This window comes from Mandrillus leucophaeus, unplaced genomic scaffold, assembly GCF_000951045.1.
Source record: "Mandrillus leucophaeus isolate KB7577 unplaced genomic scaffold, Mleu.le_1.0 Scaffold698, whole genome shotgun sequence".
Taxonomy (NCBI): Eukaryota; Metazoa; Chordata; class Mammalia; order Primates; family Cercopithecidae; genus Mandrillus; species Mandrillus leucophaeus.
In genome coordinates, this window is record NW_012107563.1 from 562096 (window position 1) to 580831 (window position 18736).

General features: G+C 36.0%; 1 protein-coding gene across 1 annotated transcript in view; it reads right to left on the minus strand.

Annotated features, from left to right (window-relative positions):
* Positions 1–18736, minus strand: part of LOC105527879 (T-lymphoma invasion and metastasis-inducing protein 2-like) — a 564729-nt gene that overhangs the window by 462170 nt on the left and 83823 nt on the right. The window contains 3 exon segments of the mRNA XM_011964376.1: positions 13179–14645; positions 15421–15639; positions 18465–18533. Of these exon segments, the coding sequence (XP_011819766.1) occupies positions 13179–14645; positions 15421–15639; positions 18465–18533 (1755 nt within the window).

Here is an 18736-nt window from a genome sequence, read left to right on the forward strand (position 1 = left end):
TTGATTTTTAAGATTTTGGGTTTTTAAAAAAATCACCCCAAGAAACCTTCTGTTTAACATGCCCTATATGTACTCTTAATACACAACTAGCGGAATGTTATTTTTATTCCCATGAATCAATCCTGAACATGCGCACTGACTCATTGAAAAAAAGTACTTCACTTTGCATTCATCAGCATGATACAAAGGAGCTGAGAATAGTGGTTAACAAACCGTCATATCCAATAGTAAGTCCATAAAATAGCTTTAAAAAGTCACAAAAAAGCACAATAGAAGAAAGGTTTCTCCTTGCTTGAAACATTGACTCAAAAAGGTCGAAGGCCAATAGCGGACACATGCCTGTCCACTGCTTTTTCACTCTCAGCCATGGGTACATCTGCTCTCTCTCGGAAGCCTTGTACAGTCTCAATGAACTTTTGGCAGCTGGTCCAAACAAAGTAGATAAAGCAAATCCCCAAAATGAACCACAGTACCCAAGCAACTAAGAGCACTGGGTACTAATTTGAAAGAGCACTGTTAGGCTATAATAAATCAGAATATGAATCAATGACTCAAAAATGACTGAAGGCTAGTGTATTTTTTAGCCAGCTCTCAGTAGTATTACTGCTTTGAAAATTATAGGTGGTTCTCTTGCTTACTCTGCTCTACACTGAGTATACATTTAGTACTAATCTCTGGTTACTGGAGAATTTACAGATATCATTATTCTATATTTTATTTATTGAGACAGGGTCTCCCTCTGTTGCCTAGGCTAGAGTGCACAAACATGGCTCACTGCAACCTCAACCTCCTGCGCTTAAGTGATCCTCCCACCTCAGCCTCCCGAGTAGTTGAGATTACAGGTGCACACCATGACTGGCTAATTTTTGTATTTTTTGTAGAGACGGGGTTTCATCATGTTGCCTAGGCTGGTCTCAAACTCGTAAGCTCAAGTGATCTGCCCACTTCAGCTTCCCAAAGTCCTGGGATTACAGGCGTGAGCCACCACCCCGCCCAGATGTCATTATACTAATGAAGACTGAGTTGTTCCTGATGAGAAAACGTATCAGGCTTCAACGATCTAGTTCTTGCTCTCCCTGTAAGTGGACTGAAGTAAAAATGGTTTGATAGTTAGTCTTTTGACCTGGAAAATGCCACAAAACCATGCAAATCAAGAGGTTCAAGTTGTTATGTTCACTCAAGAACACTCGTGAAAACGCCCAGGCCATTAAAGGCAGGCATATACAAAAAGATCACCAAGTTATCTGAAAGATGTCACTTTACAGAAACAATGTGTACCATTTTGACATTACAGGGTGGAGGTGGTAGGCATGCCCAGGCCAAACAATGGGCTAGACACAGGGCTGGTGGCCCAAAAAAAATGTTAATTCTTCCTGCACATGTTTAAATACACAGGGAATAACGCTGAACTCAAGGATTTAGATGTAAATTCTCCAGTCACTGAGCACACCCAGGTGAATGAAACACCCAAGATGTGCCAGCCACTGTCCTTTCAGAGCTCACGGTCAGATTAATTTGTATGTAAGATCCCTCAGCTACATGGAGATGATCCTCGCAGGAAAGAAATTACTCCTAAACCACAATTGTTCCGTGGCTGCACAGAAAAAAAAGACATCCCAGAAGAAACTGATGTAACAAAACTTATGACACGGGCATACATTCAGAATAAAATGCATGCATATATAAGTTAAAAAAAAAAAAAAACAACCTAAATGCTGAGAATTTGGTAAACAGATGTGAGACTTACGTAGAGAAAGATGATACTGGTTTTAAGTTGTCTAATTCCTGAGAGAATACTCAAGGCACCGTAATAAAAAAAAGATCAAAAGAAAATCTACACGGCCTCCTTGAAGGTTAAGGATAAGGTACAGAACACGCATATGCACGCATGCATATATGTGTGTGTCTACAGACACATGTATTTCCAACTATGAGCTGTATTAGAATATTAGAAACTAATTTGAAATGTTAAGCTAAAAATGTAAATACCCAAGGGAGAAACAAAAGTAAAGTCAGATTACTCGTTGAGCAATTAAAAGTCCTTATCATGAAAAATTAACCTGGCTCAGGCCCGGCATGGTGGTTCACACCTGTAATCCCAGCACTTTGGGACACCAAGGTAGACAGATCGCTTGAGGTCTGGAGTTCGAGACGAGCCTGGCCAACATGCTGAAACTCTGTCTCTACTAAAAATACAAAAATTAGCTGGGCATGGTGGTGCATGCTTGTAATCCCAGCTACTCAAGAGGCTGAGGCATGAGAATCTCTTGAACTTGGGAGGCGGAGGTTGCAATGAGCCAAGATCATGCCACTGCACTCCAGCCTGGGCAACAGTGTGAGACTCCATCTCAAAAAAAAAAAACAAACAAAAAACCCTGCTCACCCATTCCCAGCTGTAATAGATGCTCTTGTTCAGTGTGCCTAGGTAGGTATTTTACAAACAACTAGACAAAAGGCAGTGTTCCATAATTACTTTCTTTTTCCACCAGGTCACCAGCCACTTGAAGCTACAAAAAGGAATGAAGAGCAATCGTAACTGCTTAGAACAAAGGGAAAAGTGGCAAAGTATTCCTCTGGAAAAGCAAAAACAAAAATACCCACAAAATACCGGAAAGGACTTAATGACTAACCACAAAGTGTTAGCCTCATTCAATTATATGAATGCAGATATCATGACTATGCAAGTTATGGCAACACGATTCCTACATATCCTCTTAAAATCACTTCCATCTGATGCTTGCTGGCTTAGAAAAATACTAAGGTCATACTCTTGTTTACAGTCATTGGATAACTAGAATACTAACACAGCTAAAGAGGTTGGTTGGGACAAAAAACCTAGTGTCTTTATTTCCATAACTTATAATGAACCCTCCCCTACATCAGAATTTCTCCTTCATCCATTAACACACACACCCTTACTATTACGTGAAATGTGAGGGCAACAATATTATCCCCGAAAAAGTCCACCTGTTATGTTTTTAAGCTCTGATAAGAAATTAAATGACTGCTTTACATTTAAAAGTACAGATAAGTATCATCGTTGGGGCTCTGTGGTTCCTACTGGGGCCAAGATCCCTACTGTTTTCCTAAACCGTCTATTACGAATGACTAGATTCCGGTATTAGAATATACGTATCTAGAATCCCTACATTTCATAACTGCACAGATTTTGCTATCGGTGCTAGTTAAATAAGTTCATTTCTCTCCCCAAATAGATACCTCTTTTAAGGTCTCAAATTTTGACAGACTTTGGGATAAAATGGCTCTAAACATGCTTTGCAAATTCTCTGTATCATATGGAGAAGTATAACAACCTTTAAAAACTGTCTAAATATAGTGTTTCATACAATGGACTGAGTCAGACACAATTTAAGGAAATGGTTAATTTATTTCAGTGATAACTTCTTTATCATGAATATTTTCATGGGAAAAAGATATCTAACTCTTTTTTCCATTTCAAAAGAATGGGCCTCTTTCAAGTCCCACGGAAAAAATCTACTCTTAAAACTTTCCTACTTAATTGAGTAAGAAAATCAGCTACACTGTCTCAACCAGTAAATTATTACTATCTCGACATATTTAGACAATTAACAAAAGGAAGGAAAACTTTCTAATCATTTTTCCTGAAATTACATCACAGTCATCTCTCCGTGATAGACCCACCACCTGAGATAACAGGAAGGTCAATAGCCTAGTGAATTAGACAGCTGTGTTGAAAGGTTGGTACTAAGGACCAGAAACACAAATAGAGCTCAAAAAGTTGAGGCTTTGGAGATAGAACTATACAACTCCATTTTTCCCCAAACTTTGGGTTGTATACTCAAATTTGCATACCTAATTCCTTAACTGGTTGCAATTAATCTACAACACTTAGATGTCCCAGTCTCCAATAGCCATTATTGACAATTAAAGCAACAGTGAATACCTACATAGTACCATGTGCCAAGCAGTGTTTTAATTGCTTTGGTGCTCTTCAAAAACAAAACAGAACAAAAAACAGAATCCTCCATTCAGATTTCTATGTAAGTTATAGGGGGGCCGGACACGGTGGCTCACACCTATAATCCCAGCACTTTGAGGGGCTGAGGTGGGCGGATCACAAAGTCAGGAGGTCAAGACCAGCCTGGCCATATGGTGAAACTTCGTCTCTACTAAAAATACAAAAATTAGCAGGGCATGGTGGCGCGTGCCTGTAGTCCCGGCTACTTGGGAGGCTGAGGCAGAATTGCTTGAACCCAGGAGGCGGAGGCTGCAGTGAACCGAGATCGCACCATTGCACTCCAGCCTCGGTGACGGAGCAAGACCATCTCAAAAAAAAAAAAAAAAAAAAAAAACCTTATAGGGGTCCTTGTTAAAAGGCACCTACTTAGTAAGGACCTATATACTTACATAAGTTGGATTTCAGTCAGACCCAAAGCTGTTTTTTACTTAATCAAATAAATTTTGCTAGATAAACTGTGAGAAAATGTAAAAAAGTATTAACCTTCTAATATATAAAATATTGAACAAATTGGTTAATTTATTTGGTAAATAAAACAACCATTTCTAATATGACACTGAAATGGCAAAATGATAGCCACATCACACTAGGGAGAAAATTTTAATAAGCAGACAAAACAAAATGCTAACATTGTCCATTCTTTCAAAGCACTGACATACAGAAGTGAAAAGATACAACTTACTGTACATTTTCAGGGCAGCTATGTTTACTGAAGTCTAAAAACTCCACCTTTAAAAGTCAGTATTATTTCTGGATGGAAGAAAAATCCACAGTAACTAGTTTTTTTATGTAATACTAATATTATTGGGTTTTCTTTGCAAATTCCTTTAGTTCAAGTATTACTAAAGAAACATAGACATATGGACATTACAAATTCAGCTAAAAAATTAGGTAGTGCTGACTATCCTGTTTAATGGTAATATATGTATTAGGTATTTAAATTTCATAACACAAAATAATTTTAAAATGGAATTTCAAGAAAGATGCATTTCATCACTCTACAGTGTGCCTGCCTCTTCCACTGTGTTGTGTGTTTAAGATGTTTGTCAATTTACCCAATTTTGTCACAGGCTGTTATCAACTGAATTGTGTCCTCTCACCCCCAAAATATCTGTTAAAATCTTAACTACCATGTCTGAAAATGTAACCTTATTTGGAAATAAGGTCATGGTAGATGTAATTAAGATGAGACCACATTGGAATAGGGTAGGCTCCTAAACGAATATAACTGATGTCCTCATAAGCAAAGGAAAACTCAAATACAGACATGCACAGAGGTAAGATGAAGCAAAAACATACAAGGAAAGGCAGCTGCAGGGTGATGGAGGCAGATACTGGAGTGACGCATCTACAAGCCAAGAACACCAAGGATTGCTGAGAAATGCCCCAAGTTTGGAAGAAGGAAGGAAGGATTCTCCTCTAGAGCCTTCATAGAGCATTACCCTGCTGGCACCTTGATTTTGGACTTCTGGCCTCTGGAATTGTGAGAGAATAAATGCTGTGTTAAGTTACCCAGTTTTTTCTATGTTGTTGGAGGAGGCCCAGGAAACTAATTACACACACCATCTCTTAAAATCTACCATTCTAAAAAAGCATCTTTTACGGTAAAGCACTGAAGTCAGCAAAACCTGGGTTCAAATACCTATGCAAATCAAAAGCTGTGTAACCAACCATAGGCATCTTTTGAATTCGCCTCTTTACTTGTAAAGAAAAGATAACAAAGCCTACCAAATAGGGTATTTCTGAAATATATTTTGTAGAATGCCTGCCACACTACAGGTTCAAGTCTCTCCACCCTCAAAACCCTCTCTCCTTGTAGAGAGTGCATTAAACCTATGGTAACAGACTATTTCGCTAGCCAAAATGTATGAAAACAGAGGGCTGTAATTAAAATATTCAATAAATTTTACTGAATCCCTTGCTAACGTATAAACTTAGTTCAGTAATAAAGACTCGTTATTAAAAAATGCTTGTTCATGTGCAAGAACATTTATTTCATGTAATAAGCAAGATAATTACTTTTACGAAGATTAGTGGAAATATAACTCATAAACTTGATAAACACATTCTCCAATGTGGGGATTAGGTAAGAATATGGCCACAATGGTCAAGAGTCATCTGTCCAAGGACTCTTGAAAAAAGTTATCAAAGGCCAGCATCATGACATGCTGTGGATTAAACCTTGTATGAAGATAAAGTTTAGTGACTTGAATAGAAGACTTGAAAAAAAAATAAAACAAAATCAGGTTATATATTCTAATAAGGTAAAAGAACTATAAATTATCCACTGCCACCAAGGACAAAGACTAGTTTCTAAACTCTTCATATGAATGTAAGTGGTGAATAAACACTAACACTAAATGCTTACTATGTGTAAAAATGACACATTTTGTTTAATTCAAGCCATGGAATATTCCTAAAATAGGAGTTTTATGCACAAGAAAATGGTACTAAGTTTCAGTTATACATGCAGTGTATAAATGTTAAATTTTGGAAAGAAGCTGCCAAAACCAAATCCTAAAATATAGATTTGTAAGCAATCACTGGCTCTGCTTTACCAAGCATTTTAAAAGATATGAGTGTTAAATTTTATTTAATTTGCAGGAAAAAAGTGTATTCAAAAAGAAATCTTAACATAAATGCCTGCCTCCAAAATAGCCAGTTATTAAGAAATTTAAAAATATTATGCCATGGTATAACTTTAAGGGGAAAAAAAAAAAACTATCATGAAAATAGGGACCAGGTGCCTATAGGGGCTCATGCCTATAATCCCAGCATGTTGGGAGGCGGAGGCAGAGGGAGAGGCAGAAGGGATCACTTGAGCCTGGGAAGAGTTCAAGGCTGCAGAAGAGTTCAAGGCTGCAGTGAGCGATGATTGCACCACTGCACTCCAGCCTGGATGACAGAGCGAGATCCCATCTCAAGAAAGAAAACAAAAAAGAAACAGAAAAAGAAAAATGAAAAAGAAAGAAGGGAGATCTAAGAAAATCAAACTTAAGTAATTAGCTATAGGAAAAGGAGATAGCCCCATCTATGTTTGTAACAATGAAAACAATTTGGTGGTTAATTGTGGCTGTAAACATACAGCTGGTTGGGTTATGTTTTTCTGCATATACACTGCCTAATATCTAGTGAGCCTCTACCACGTCAGGCACTTTATTAGATGGTACACACTAATTTTTGAATCTGGTACACAGTGTTTAAATCTTCACTACAATACTTAAAAACTGTGAGTCTGCAAAGTAACTTAAATCTGTGACTTGGGTTTCTTTTCAGAAAAAGTGAAGTAATAACTACCTTACAGGATTGTCATAAGGATCATATTGTGCAGGTAATACAACTATTTCAGTTCCTGTCACATAGCATGTGTGCATTTAGTATTAGCTAATACTATCTTTAATAATGAAAATAGCCCCTCAGATTAGCTAATAACAAATCATGTTTAGAGGCTCAGTAACTTGTCCAAAGCCACACATCTAGCTGTTGTTAAAGGCAGTTTTAAAAACCCAAGGGCAATAAAATTTGTGCTATTTTAAAAAGTGTTCCAATAATGTTAAGTCTTTCCACTCCTCTTAGTTTTCTTCCTCAGCTGGTCATTTACAGAACAGAAAGCTTATTTCATAGACCTGAGGTAATTAAATGCTAGAAATGATGTCAGAAATAATCACTGAGTGAAGGGGCAGCAAATGACTTTCAATGCAAATAACAAATCCAATTGATAGTCCTTGCCTGGAATGATGGGGTCAAAAAGGAGCCTGGAGTGCTCTATGAGAAGGATTTGGAGGCTAATTCTGAGAAAGGCAGAAAAATAAAACAAAACAATGATAGCTGCCCACAGGGGTGGGGATGGAAGTGGCGGGAGAGGGTAGGGAACAAAACACAGGACGACCAGGTGCTGTATTTCCACCACTGCTGTTCAAATACAATATACTTGAACTATCTATTGAGCTCCATGCAAAAACACTCTCAATAACTGAAGCATCTAACGTCTTCCATACAATATGAAATTAGCCCATTAGCACAATTCCATCCCTTGATATACAATATACATTTTACAAATTAATTAGAATATTTGTTCTGTATCGTGAATAAACTTGGCAAGAAGCCCGAGTCATTCTAAGTGTATATATGGGAGCAAAAGAGCCTGATGAAAAAGGAGGAACTTAAGTGGAGGGGATGAAAAATGCCTAAGCAAAGCTCATGCCCAAATAAATCACTGATTTGCATTAGTTTTGACATGTACATCTAAGTAGTCTTACTAATAACATTACTTCTAGACCCTGAACACTTAAAATATTGTTCCAAAGAGATTCTTTCTATAATCAAAACATTTAATTACATGTATCAAGTAAATTTTCCTTGAGGTATTCCATTAAAAAGTTTCACTTGCATAACAAAAAAATACTTCCCTACAAAACCATCTCATATGCTTCCTTCCATCCCTTTCTTGCTATAACTCATCTTTAGATTAATGCTTAAATTTAAGCTGTGATAACTGACTTCTCTACTTTTGATTCATCCTCCAATACCAACTGCCAGTTAACTGTATGCTTTGTTGAAACACTAAACATACTTTCATGTAACTAAAATATCTGGATTTTAAAAAAATGTTAAGAATCTCAAGTGCACAGTATAATAAAGACGTATATATTTTAATATATCTAAAATGGTGGTATGTGGGGATTTAAAAAACCATATCTACACAGGAAGGTGCGTGTATGCATTTATTATATATATATATATATATTTATCACCCTCAGGAGATCCTGAATTAGTAAGTCTGTGGTGATCATCCTCTACTCCCCATCCCCCCACCAAAGTATTTTCAGAGAGCTCCACAGATGATTCTGTTATATATTTCCTGCCTGAGGACCACAGAGAGAGGACATCTCAAATTGCTTTCAATATTTATGTGCCCGTATTTAAAGTATGCCTTTCCACCAAAAGAAAACAATCTGGGTTCTTAATTTTAAAATGTTCTAGTTTTAGAAAGTTTCGCTGGATATCAAGACATCTCTCTTTTTTAAACCTTCCATTAAAAATTATACTAATATTTTTCTTCAGATGTAACAAATTTTCAGTGTCTACAATTTGTTAGTTTAAAAGATATCATATATAAAACGACAGCATGAACAGTATTAAAAGATTTATAATTCTGTGCCACACCATAGTATGACCACTTCAAATAATTTAGACCTTTATTTTGCCTAACTTAAAAATGAATATAAAAATACTTGCCTTTCTATATATTATGTAAGATATTTTTAAAGAGAAATATGTTAAAGTTTTCTTTGTAAGTTAAAAGCCAAGTATTTTATTAATATAGCACCCAATAAAGTAATGATGATGAAGGCACATAAGGTATAACGAAGTTTTAATATTAGAATCTTCTTGTTCATTACAGGTTGTGCCCATCTAACAAATATATATTATGTTGGATATATATTTATGTTAGATAGCTAATATATATATAAAGAACAGAAAGCTTAATAGATATCTTTTATATATATATATAAAAGATATAATAGTGAGGAAAAACAAAATATTCTCTAAATCACTTGGGGTGAGGGGTGTGTGTGTGTGTGTGTGTGTGTGTGTGTGTGTATCGAAGTTTAGACTGGGCTGGGTGCGGTAGCTCACACCTGTAATCCCAGCACTTTGGGAGACCGAGGCGGGTGGATCACGAGGTCAGGAGATCGAGACCATCCTGACCAACACGGTGAACTCCATCTCTACTAAAAATACAAAAAAAATTAGCCGGGGCATGGTGGCAGGTGCCTGTAGCCCCAGCTACTTGGAAGGCTGAGGCAGGAGAATGGCCAGAACCCGGGAGGCAGAGCTTACAGTAAGTGGAGATCACAGCACTGCAGTCCAGCCTGGGTGACAGAGCGAGACTCCATCTCAAAAAAAAAAAAAAAAGTTTAGACTGGTAGAAAATTTACTCAAATTAACTGAGTAACAGTAATGTTCATATACTCTCACTAAACTGAAAGTCCATTTCAATAATACTGTATTTATTTGATACTAAGAAACTTCACATTTATCTCTGAATTAGGAATGTATCTATAATCACTAGCATGTCATATTAGAAACACTGTCTACTTCTGAATAGTGTTTCTTACAATCAATGGCACCCTATATCCCACGAAATACAGTGTTTATTTAAAAAGTAGTTTTTCAAATTAAAAAGATGACTTCTCCTTTTTAAATTTACAAAACATCCCCTAACCCCCAAACAACCCTAAATGTGTGGCTCCTTAAACTATAATATTTCATATGAGTGAAAAATGGCAAATAAATTTAATGAAGCAACTAAACTCTCAGGACAAAAGGAACTGCTCTGGTAAGAATGCAATAGCTTAAATAATGAATGCATTTTTATCAATTAAATACTATATGGAGTTACTTCCAGAGTTTTAAATAATTTCACATTTCTAGTATTTTCATCTTTCGATACTTTCAAATTATTTGTCTACCCTTTATTGAAGTAAAATTAAAATAAAGGAATATTCTACCTATAATATGATGCAAAGTAAGTTTCTATCAGTGTATGCATTTATGCTAAGAACACAAGTTAATGTTTAATGAAATGTTTAAATACAGACAAAAATGTAAAAATCAGGGGTTCTGTTTGCTAATACTGCAGAAAGGCATATCACTAACATGTCACAAATTAAAACACTACGTGATTTGGTGTCTAGTTATCACTGCTTGCAACACTTCAAACCAATGTATTAAAGTTAGGTTACTCCTTGCACATTTCTAATTGCTAGTATTTTAGTGACAAAATTGTGACCAAAAGCATAAAAAATGTGATAGGTCCTATGCCAAATGTATCAAAGTAAGATAATTAACTTTTCTCCCTATCATTTAAAAAATGGCAAATGCAATTATGAGTTTTGAAAATTCTGAATGAAGATAATCTCCTTTCACTTAAATTCTATACAACAAAAAACAAGGACATAAGAACAAGCACATGATAACTTCTTTCAACTATTTTAAAAGAGTGTCATCACACATTTCCAAGATTGGTTTCTAGATACGGTAAGGATAACTGGTTAGGTAACTTTCACCACTAGAATCTTTAAACCAGTGCAATGCTTGCACATTTTTTTTTAAGTACACACATGAAGGCCCAACAGTGATAAAAAGCTTGGCGTCAAAAATCACTAGAAAGCTTTTTATTGCTACTTAATCCAAGTGACTGTCACTTAATTTTAATAATGGTAAACACAACTAAACTAGTTTGAGAGAAATCTCAGCCAATACAATTTCCTTAAGGGCAAAGCCAATATTTCCTGAACATTAAAACTTTGCATCCATGTAAAAGTTTTTCCTCATTACCCTAAGGAAAAAAGAGCTGAAACCAACTCAAATTGTTGATTGAATTGAATTACCTTGGAAATAAATACCATTTAAATATTTTTACTCTTTACTTTTCTAAATAACTAAATACTGTACTATCTCTGTTCAGAACTTGTAAGTCGTCTTTTATTTTTGGCCAGGAACCTTAAAGTTTTTATAGCTCTCTAGGTCATCAGAGCTAGGCAAGACCAATCCAATTTTAAATGTCTGGTGTATTCTATCATTTCTTGGAGCTATCTTTGCTTAGAAATTTTGGATAAACAGAGCAAATGATGAATTGCTGGGAAGGCACTGGAAACAAAATGACTATTCATAGAACCAAATAAAAGCCTTCCATTAGAAACTAAAAAACACCAATGGTGTTATATCTGTGTATGTAGGTAAAACCTAAACGAGAACAAACAGCAAATAAAAATTAAAAGCAAAAACAAACAGGAAGCCAACCCCCAATTTTTTCCTACTCAGTTTACCTTGGAGGCTACAGTGTTATCCAGAGTCCTACAAAACACATAATGGGTATTTTGTTCCTGGTATACATACTAATGTCTTTAAGTCCACCAGCACCACTACACATTTTGTGTAATTAAGAAATTAACTCCAGGCACGTGACCAGTGAGTACTTTAGTGTCAGTACTACCTATGCAGAATAGCAAATATAGTGTGAAACAAAGCAATGCAAGCATTTATGTGAAATTTGGCTCCATGCTAAAACTGGCTTCCTGCTTATCTATATTAAAAATAGAACTGCCAAACTACCAATGTATCTCTTTATAATATCTCTTATTTTACCTTCATCAAGACTAAGAGCTTTAACTATAACCCATGTTAATTACCCACATTCTCCAATTTTCTACCAGATTTTAAAGAATATTTTATTATCTAAACTTTTTCAACTTTCTATTTTCTCTGTATGTGCATGAAGACGGACATACAGAGAAACAGAAAAAAGCTACACGACTTCCACAATAAACATACACAGATATCATACACATACTGAGGAGGCTGCATGATTTTTATATCAAAGTACATGCTTTTTCCACCACACAGTTCTTCATTGTTGTTATGATAGAAAGCTTTTGCAAAATATAAGCACATGCTAGTAATAATTCAAGGTTTTAAGAATTTATAGGTTAAAAAAATACAATTCCTAGAACACTGTTATCAAACAAATAAGTTTTATTGGCATCTAAAAACAAAATTCACCCAACATTGAAACGTACTTTAATATTTACGTTGTTGTTTTCTTGTGTCTTTTTTACTCACTGCAGTATGAGGAACAAATCACAAACACTTACTTTGGAGAAACAGAGACCATAGTGTAGATTTTACAAAATCACTTTTTAAAATCTCTGTATTGTGCTCCTCAAATACCTAGAGCCAGTCTTTGCATAAAATATCACAGCTTTATCTATAACCTTAAAATTCTGCAGCAGCCTAAAGATATGGATAAGATATACCACGACTTGCTATTCTGAAATATATCTATTACCATATCCAACCTAATGATAGTTATCTAAAAAATTCTTTCTTCCATAGGAAGTCTCTGACAAGCTGTTATTCATTTCCTTGACGTTAAAAGAATCTGGGGCCAACATTTATATTTTATCAGAAAAATAAAAAAAAAAGTTTACCTACCATGTTCATATTAAGAACAATGTCTATACAAGTCAGTTGTACAATTATTTTAAGAGAAAGGTGAACATGAACATCAGATTAACTTAATTCTGGCAGACAAAAGTGAACAACTATGGTCCAGTCAGCCATTATCTATTACAGAGAGATGACAACTTTACAAAAGGTATCTTTTACCTACTGAGTGATGATTATGTCCCCTCAGTTTCTGTGCTTTCTACCACTGGTTCACTTTCTATATCAGCAACTGTGTCACTCTTCTCCTTGTTTATTTCATTTGAAGATGTCAGTTTTTCATAAAGTTCAGGATCATTCTGTACTGGTATAGGTGGTGGCTGAGCATGTCTCTCTGTATTTTCACCATTAACCTGAGGCACATTATCACCTTTTCGTTGAGAAGTGGCCCCTTCAAAATAATCAAAAACCCGAGCATGAGGAGGGGGAACCCAAGTGTTTTGAATTCTGTCTCGTCCAAGACGATTTCCGTTCATTTCTCTGCAGAAATCAAAATCTCTGTCATCCCTATCCCTTTGCCTCTCCCAGGGTCTTCTGCGGTCATCAAAATCTCTGTGAACTTCTTGTCCAAATCCTCGGTTCCAAGGACCACTTCTAGGATCAAATCGATAGTTTCCAGACCGAAATCTACCTCTTTCTTCATGTAAGCCTTTTGGACCACCATAGACCGGTAGAACCCGATGCTCTCTCTCATCAAAATCTCCTCTATGCCCCCAGGGCTTCTCAGGATTAAAGCCAAAGTGGTCTCTTCGACCAAGATGATCTATACCTGGCCTCACAAGATTCTCTCTTATATCTACAGGAGGTCTTCCAAAATGATCCCTACCATCTAGTGGAGGCCGTCCAGGACCTTCTCTTGGATCTATAGGCCGCCCAACCACATCTCTAACATCCACAGGGGGAGGTCTACTAATGCTTTCCCTGGTTTCTATAGGAGGAAACCGGTAATCTCTATCTCCTTCCTGTTGAATGTTATCATTCCCAAGTGGTATTCTTTTTTCTGGGTTAGCAACATTGTCTATGCTTTGTCTTCCAGGAGCTAAAAAAGGTCTTTCTGGCTGACTAAAAATATCTCCTGGAGGAAAAGGTCCACGGGGTGGTGGATGAAGAGCTGAATCAAGTACCGATGGGGGTGGGATTCCCCGCTGGGGTGGAATTCCAGGCTGTATTAAAGGGAATCTTGGCCCAGGTGCCTGTGGTATTAGTCCTGGACGAATGTCTAACATTGGCATTGTGGGCATCCTTTGATTAGGGATACTTAAAGGGGGTAAGTTTTGAGGTCCAGCTGGTGGCTGTGTTCCCAGAAGTCCAGAAGTATTTGGAATATTTGGTGGCTGTACTCCTACAAGTCCAGAATTGTTAGGTATATTTGGGGGTAGCACTCCCAAAAGTCCAGAACCACTTGACACACTGGGTGGCTGTATTCCCAATATTCCAGAGTTATTTAGAATATTTGGTGGTTGGGCTCCAATAATCCCAGAACTACTGGAAACATTAGATGGCCGGACCCCAAGGATTTCAGAATTACTTGATACATTTGGTCTTTGGACTCCCAGAATTCCAGAATTGCTTGTCACATTTGGTGGCTGTCCTCCTAAAATTGCAGCATTACTTGAAATATCATTTGGAATCACTAAAAAAAAAGAAAACAGAAAACTCAAAATAACAGTCAAAAGTTTCCAATAATTTTAGCTTAATCAGCTACTTGTATCCCCCAGTAATCAAGGCACATTAGCTACTACATGAAATCTTTTTAAGTTAAACAAAAATGTCAGGTATTATACTGATTTTCCACCTTTAATAAAAACCTTTCTAAACCATAATTCTTTTTTTTTTTTTTTTAAGAACACAAGTGGAGATTTAAAAGGCTTTAGGACAGGAAACAAAAGAAAGGAAAGCACACTTGGAAGAGACTCAAACAGGCATCAAGGTCAAGTGCCTCTAAACCATAATTCTTAATGTACCAACAGTGAGACTACAGAAAAAGGACTTACTGCTTTAAAACACCATATTTATCTTCTAGAGCTAGCTGGATAATACCTATTAGAAGTAAGTTCCTGGTAGAAATTATTTACACCCAATACTTGTTCATTTTTATCTTCCGGTAAGTATACAGATTTTGTGTAATATTATTTTGACAACACATTGAAGTAGTTCCAATAAGACGAAAAAAAGGGGTGGTGGTGTGAGGGTCTTAATGGAACTGAAATTCAGATTATCCTGAACAGAAGGCCACTTTTTTCACATAGAAATTTTAGGACATAGTGATCTCTTTTTTAAAAAGTGCAATATTTCAGCATTTGTAGATTGAAGTGGTTACAAATGCATGCTACCCCAGAATTAAACAACAAATACAGAGGGGCAACCTAGCTTAGACTTAAGTTTTTTTAAATTTTATTATTATTTACCTGATCTCGTGTTTTCACCAGAAGAAATCTGGTGCTCTATCAGATGAGGTACTTTTTCTTCAGGCTCTGCCTGTTTAGTTGGAGCATTAAAAACATTTCCAGCTGGCAGAGCGGAAGTAGCAAGATTGCTGGCAACAGAGCCACCCGGTATAACAAGGCTACCAAACCCAACATCTTTCACAGTTTCCGGGGTCATGGATAATGACGGCTGCACCAAAGCTGTTTAAAGAGGAGAAAAACATATTTCAGATTTAATGAGTCAATTCATGTGCTAAGTTTTCTGGCAGCTTGAGTATTTAATTTATAATGGCATCTCTGTATTACTAAGCACACTATATATAATAACCAATGCTCAAATGACAAAATGAGTCATCATGAAGAGGCTAAATTACATTTAGAAAGCTTTATCCAAAAATAGGGAAAACTAACAATTTTCAGAAATATTTCACCAAAAATGTTAAGACCAGCACTCAAAAAAAGTAAATTCTAGTAACAAAAAAATTAATAATTTTCTAGGAATGCCAGATAAGTGAATGTCTAAACATACAGAAATGACTAGTGCAGACTGAAATGTATGAGTATGAAAATCTGCCCAATCCCCCTGCAATTACAATGTACTAAGGTCCTAACATTCATTTAACATTACCTTTTATCAAATGAAGTTAGAAACTCATCAGATGAGAATACATAAGGTGGACTACAAATATGAAGCTACAAACTTTCCATCTTAAAGAATGGGCAGAGATATCCCTAAGGGCATTTGTCACACATATTAAAAAACACAACCAGAGGAATATAAAATAATTACACAATTAAAATTTTTAGTACAATTTATGTCACTTAGAATACTGTAAAATCATACTTGTAGAACTTAGGAAATGTTTTATCTTCATATGTAACTCTAGATTACCCGGGAAAAACTGTTAGCATACAAGAGCTACAAAAATAAATCTGTGGTCATGTATGAGAATTAAGAGAATTAAATGAGACAGTAAAGGCAACTGGGATAGCATCTGGCACACAACTATTTCTCTTTTTCCATTAATTGACTGCATATTTTCCAAAATTAGTGAACTAGGAAAAAATTGGGAGGTGGGCTCTCGTTACCCTCTGTGAATAGTGAATTCAGAAATGACTTCTCAACACTTTGTCTAATTTTCAGAAAGAATAAACAATTCTTCCTAATGAACCAACAATAACAAAAAGAAACACTTTTAAACCTATCTTTTTTTTTGAGATGGAGTCTCGCTGGGTTGGCCAGGTTAGAGTGCAGTAGCGTAATCTCAGCAAGTGATTCTCCTGCCTCAGCCTCCCGAGTAGCTGGGATTACAGGCGTGAGCCACCACACCCGGCTAATTTTTGTATTTTTAGTGGAGACGGGGTTTCACCATGATGGCCAGGTTGGTCTTGAACTCCTGATCTCAGGTAATCTACCTGCCTAGGCCTCCCAAAGTGCTGGGATTACAGGCTTGAGCCACCACGCCCGGCCACTAATTCCTACTTCTAGGTTTTCTTAAAACAATTCTGACCCACCTTGGCCTCCCAAGGTACTGAGATTACAGGCGTGAGCCACCATGCCCGGCCAAATTTTAAAGCTATGTAAACACTGAAAGGGAGACAAAATTTAAGAATACAAGGAAAATGAATTAGATAATCAAAAGTTAAAATCTTTATATATCACATACACTCTTCAAGTCTAAGTTTTGAGGTAGTCTTCCCTAAATTACTAAAGGTTTTTTAGAAGCTTGGAGAATTAATGTACAAAAAGAGTAGACTAGAATGAAAAAATTATTAAAAGGGTATATTAAGCATTTCTGTAACGTCCAATGACAGGAAAAAGGAAATGAATAAATGTCTGTATTTACTGTTGCGTTGCATTACTTTTGAAATGTCTACTCTAGTAAAGAAAATACAGATATCAAAACCAAGTAGGCTAGAGTGTATATCCCATAAAAATGTAAAAAAAAAAATCACATATGAAACTGGCACCACAACTACAAATGAAAGATTTATTTCAGTTAACCCTGATAAACAGTAATTTGATTATACATTTTTTTATTAAACTTTTAGGTTCAGGGGTACATGTACAGGTTTGTTATATAGGTTACTCATGTAACAAACAAATATTTATAGATACATGCACATGTACCCCTAGTTATGATTATACACCTTTGGGATAAAAAAAAGTGGGAGAAAAATCTTAGTTTCATCCAGCAGCCTTGTTGGCAGTAACACTACTTTCAAACTACTATGTGTATGTCTGTATTGCACAATAATGAAAAGCAATCATGTTACTGTTTTCAGTATATGAGAACACAGGCAAATATAAAAATCAAAGTAGCTAATTTGTTAATAGTGCTTATTCATTTTTTTCTGTTCAAAATGCACAGTTTCTAGTTCTGTCCACTAAAAATTCCTAGACTCAATGAAAACCCAAGAGCAAAATGAGAATCTAGTACCCAGAGTGAATTCTCTAGATACCGTACGTACCCCAATAGGAAAAATGGCCGACTCTCAGATTGGAGGGAGGAAAACACAAGATTTGTCTGGGATATACTGGGCCAAAAAGCTAAGTAGCTCTCAAAACTAATGTGACAGGGAGGCAACACAGGTCTCCCACCATCCAAAGATGAAACAATTTGCACTTCAAAAAAAAAAAAATGCAACTGACTAGAAGTAAAAAAATCCATTAACCCATAAACACTAAAGAAACTGAAGGAGAAAAAAAAAAGGGAGGACTGGGGCAGGACTGGACTAACATTAAGACATTTAATACACATAGCAAAACAAAAAACACAAATAGGATGAGAGGACATTCTCTGAATTTTGACTAAAATAAAACCAATCATAAGACAGTTTAAGACAATCAAGCAAATTTAAATAAGAACTATCATTTACCATTAATATTTCAGAAATTATCTAACATGCATTTGTCTTAAAGCTTTCATAATAAAAATATTAACAGTAATTCACAAGAATGAGAACTGACACACTGAAACTAATACTACCATGAGTAAAGAAAACTCTAAAAGTAGAAAACTTACATGTTGGTACTACTGGTGGAATTGCAGGGGGTGGCACAACAGGTGGGGGAACTGGAGGCGGCATGAAACCTACATGGAAAAAAAAGAACCCAAAAAATAGCACAAGAAAAATTACTTACTTTAAATCAAAGATTCAAATAGCTACAAACGAAACTTCATATTCTTAAAATGGACTACAACCTCATATTTATATATTTTTTTTCTATTTTAAAAATGGCTTTTATATATGCTGCCTTATTTGATCCCTAATAAGCTAGGTAAAGCAAAGAGAT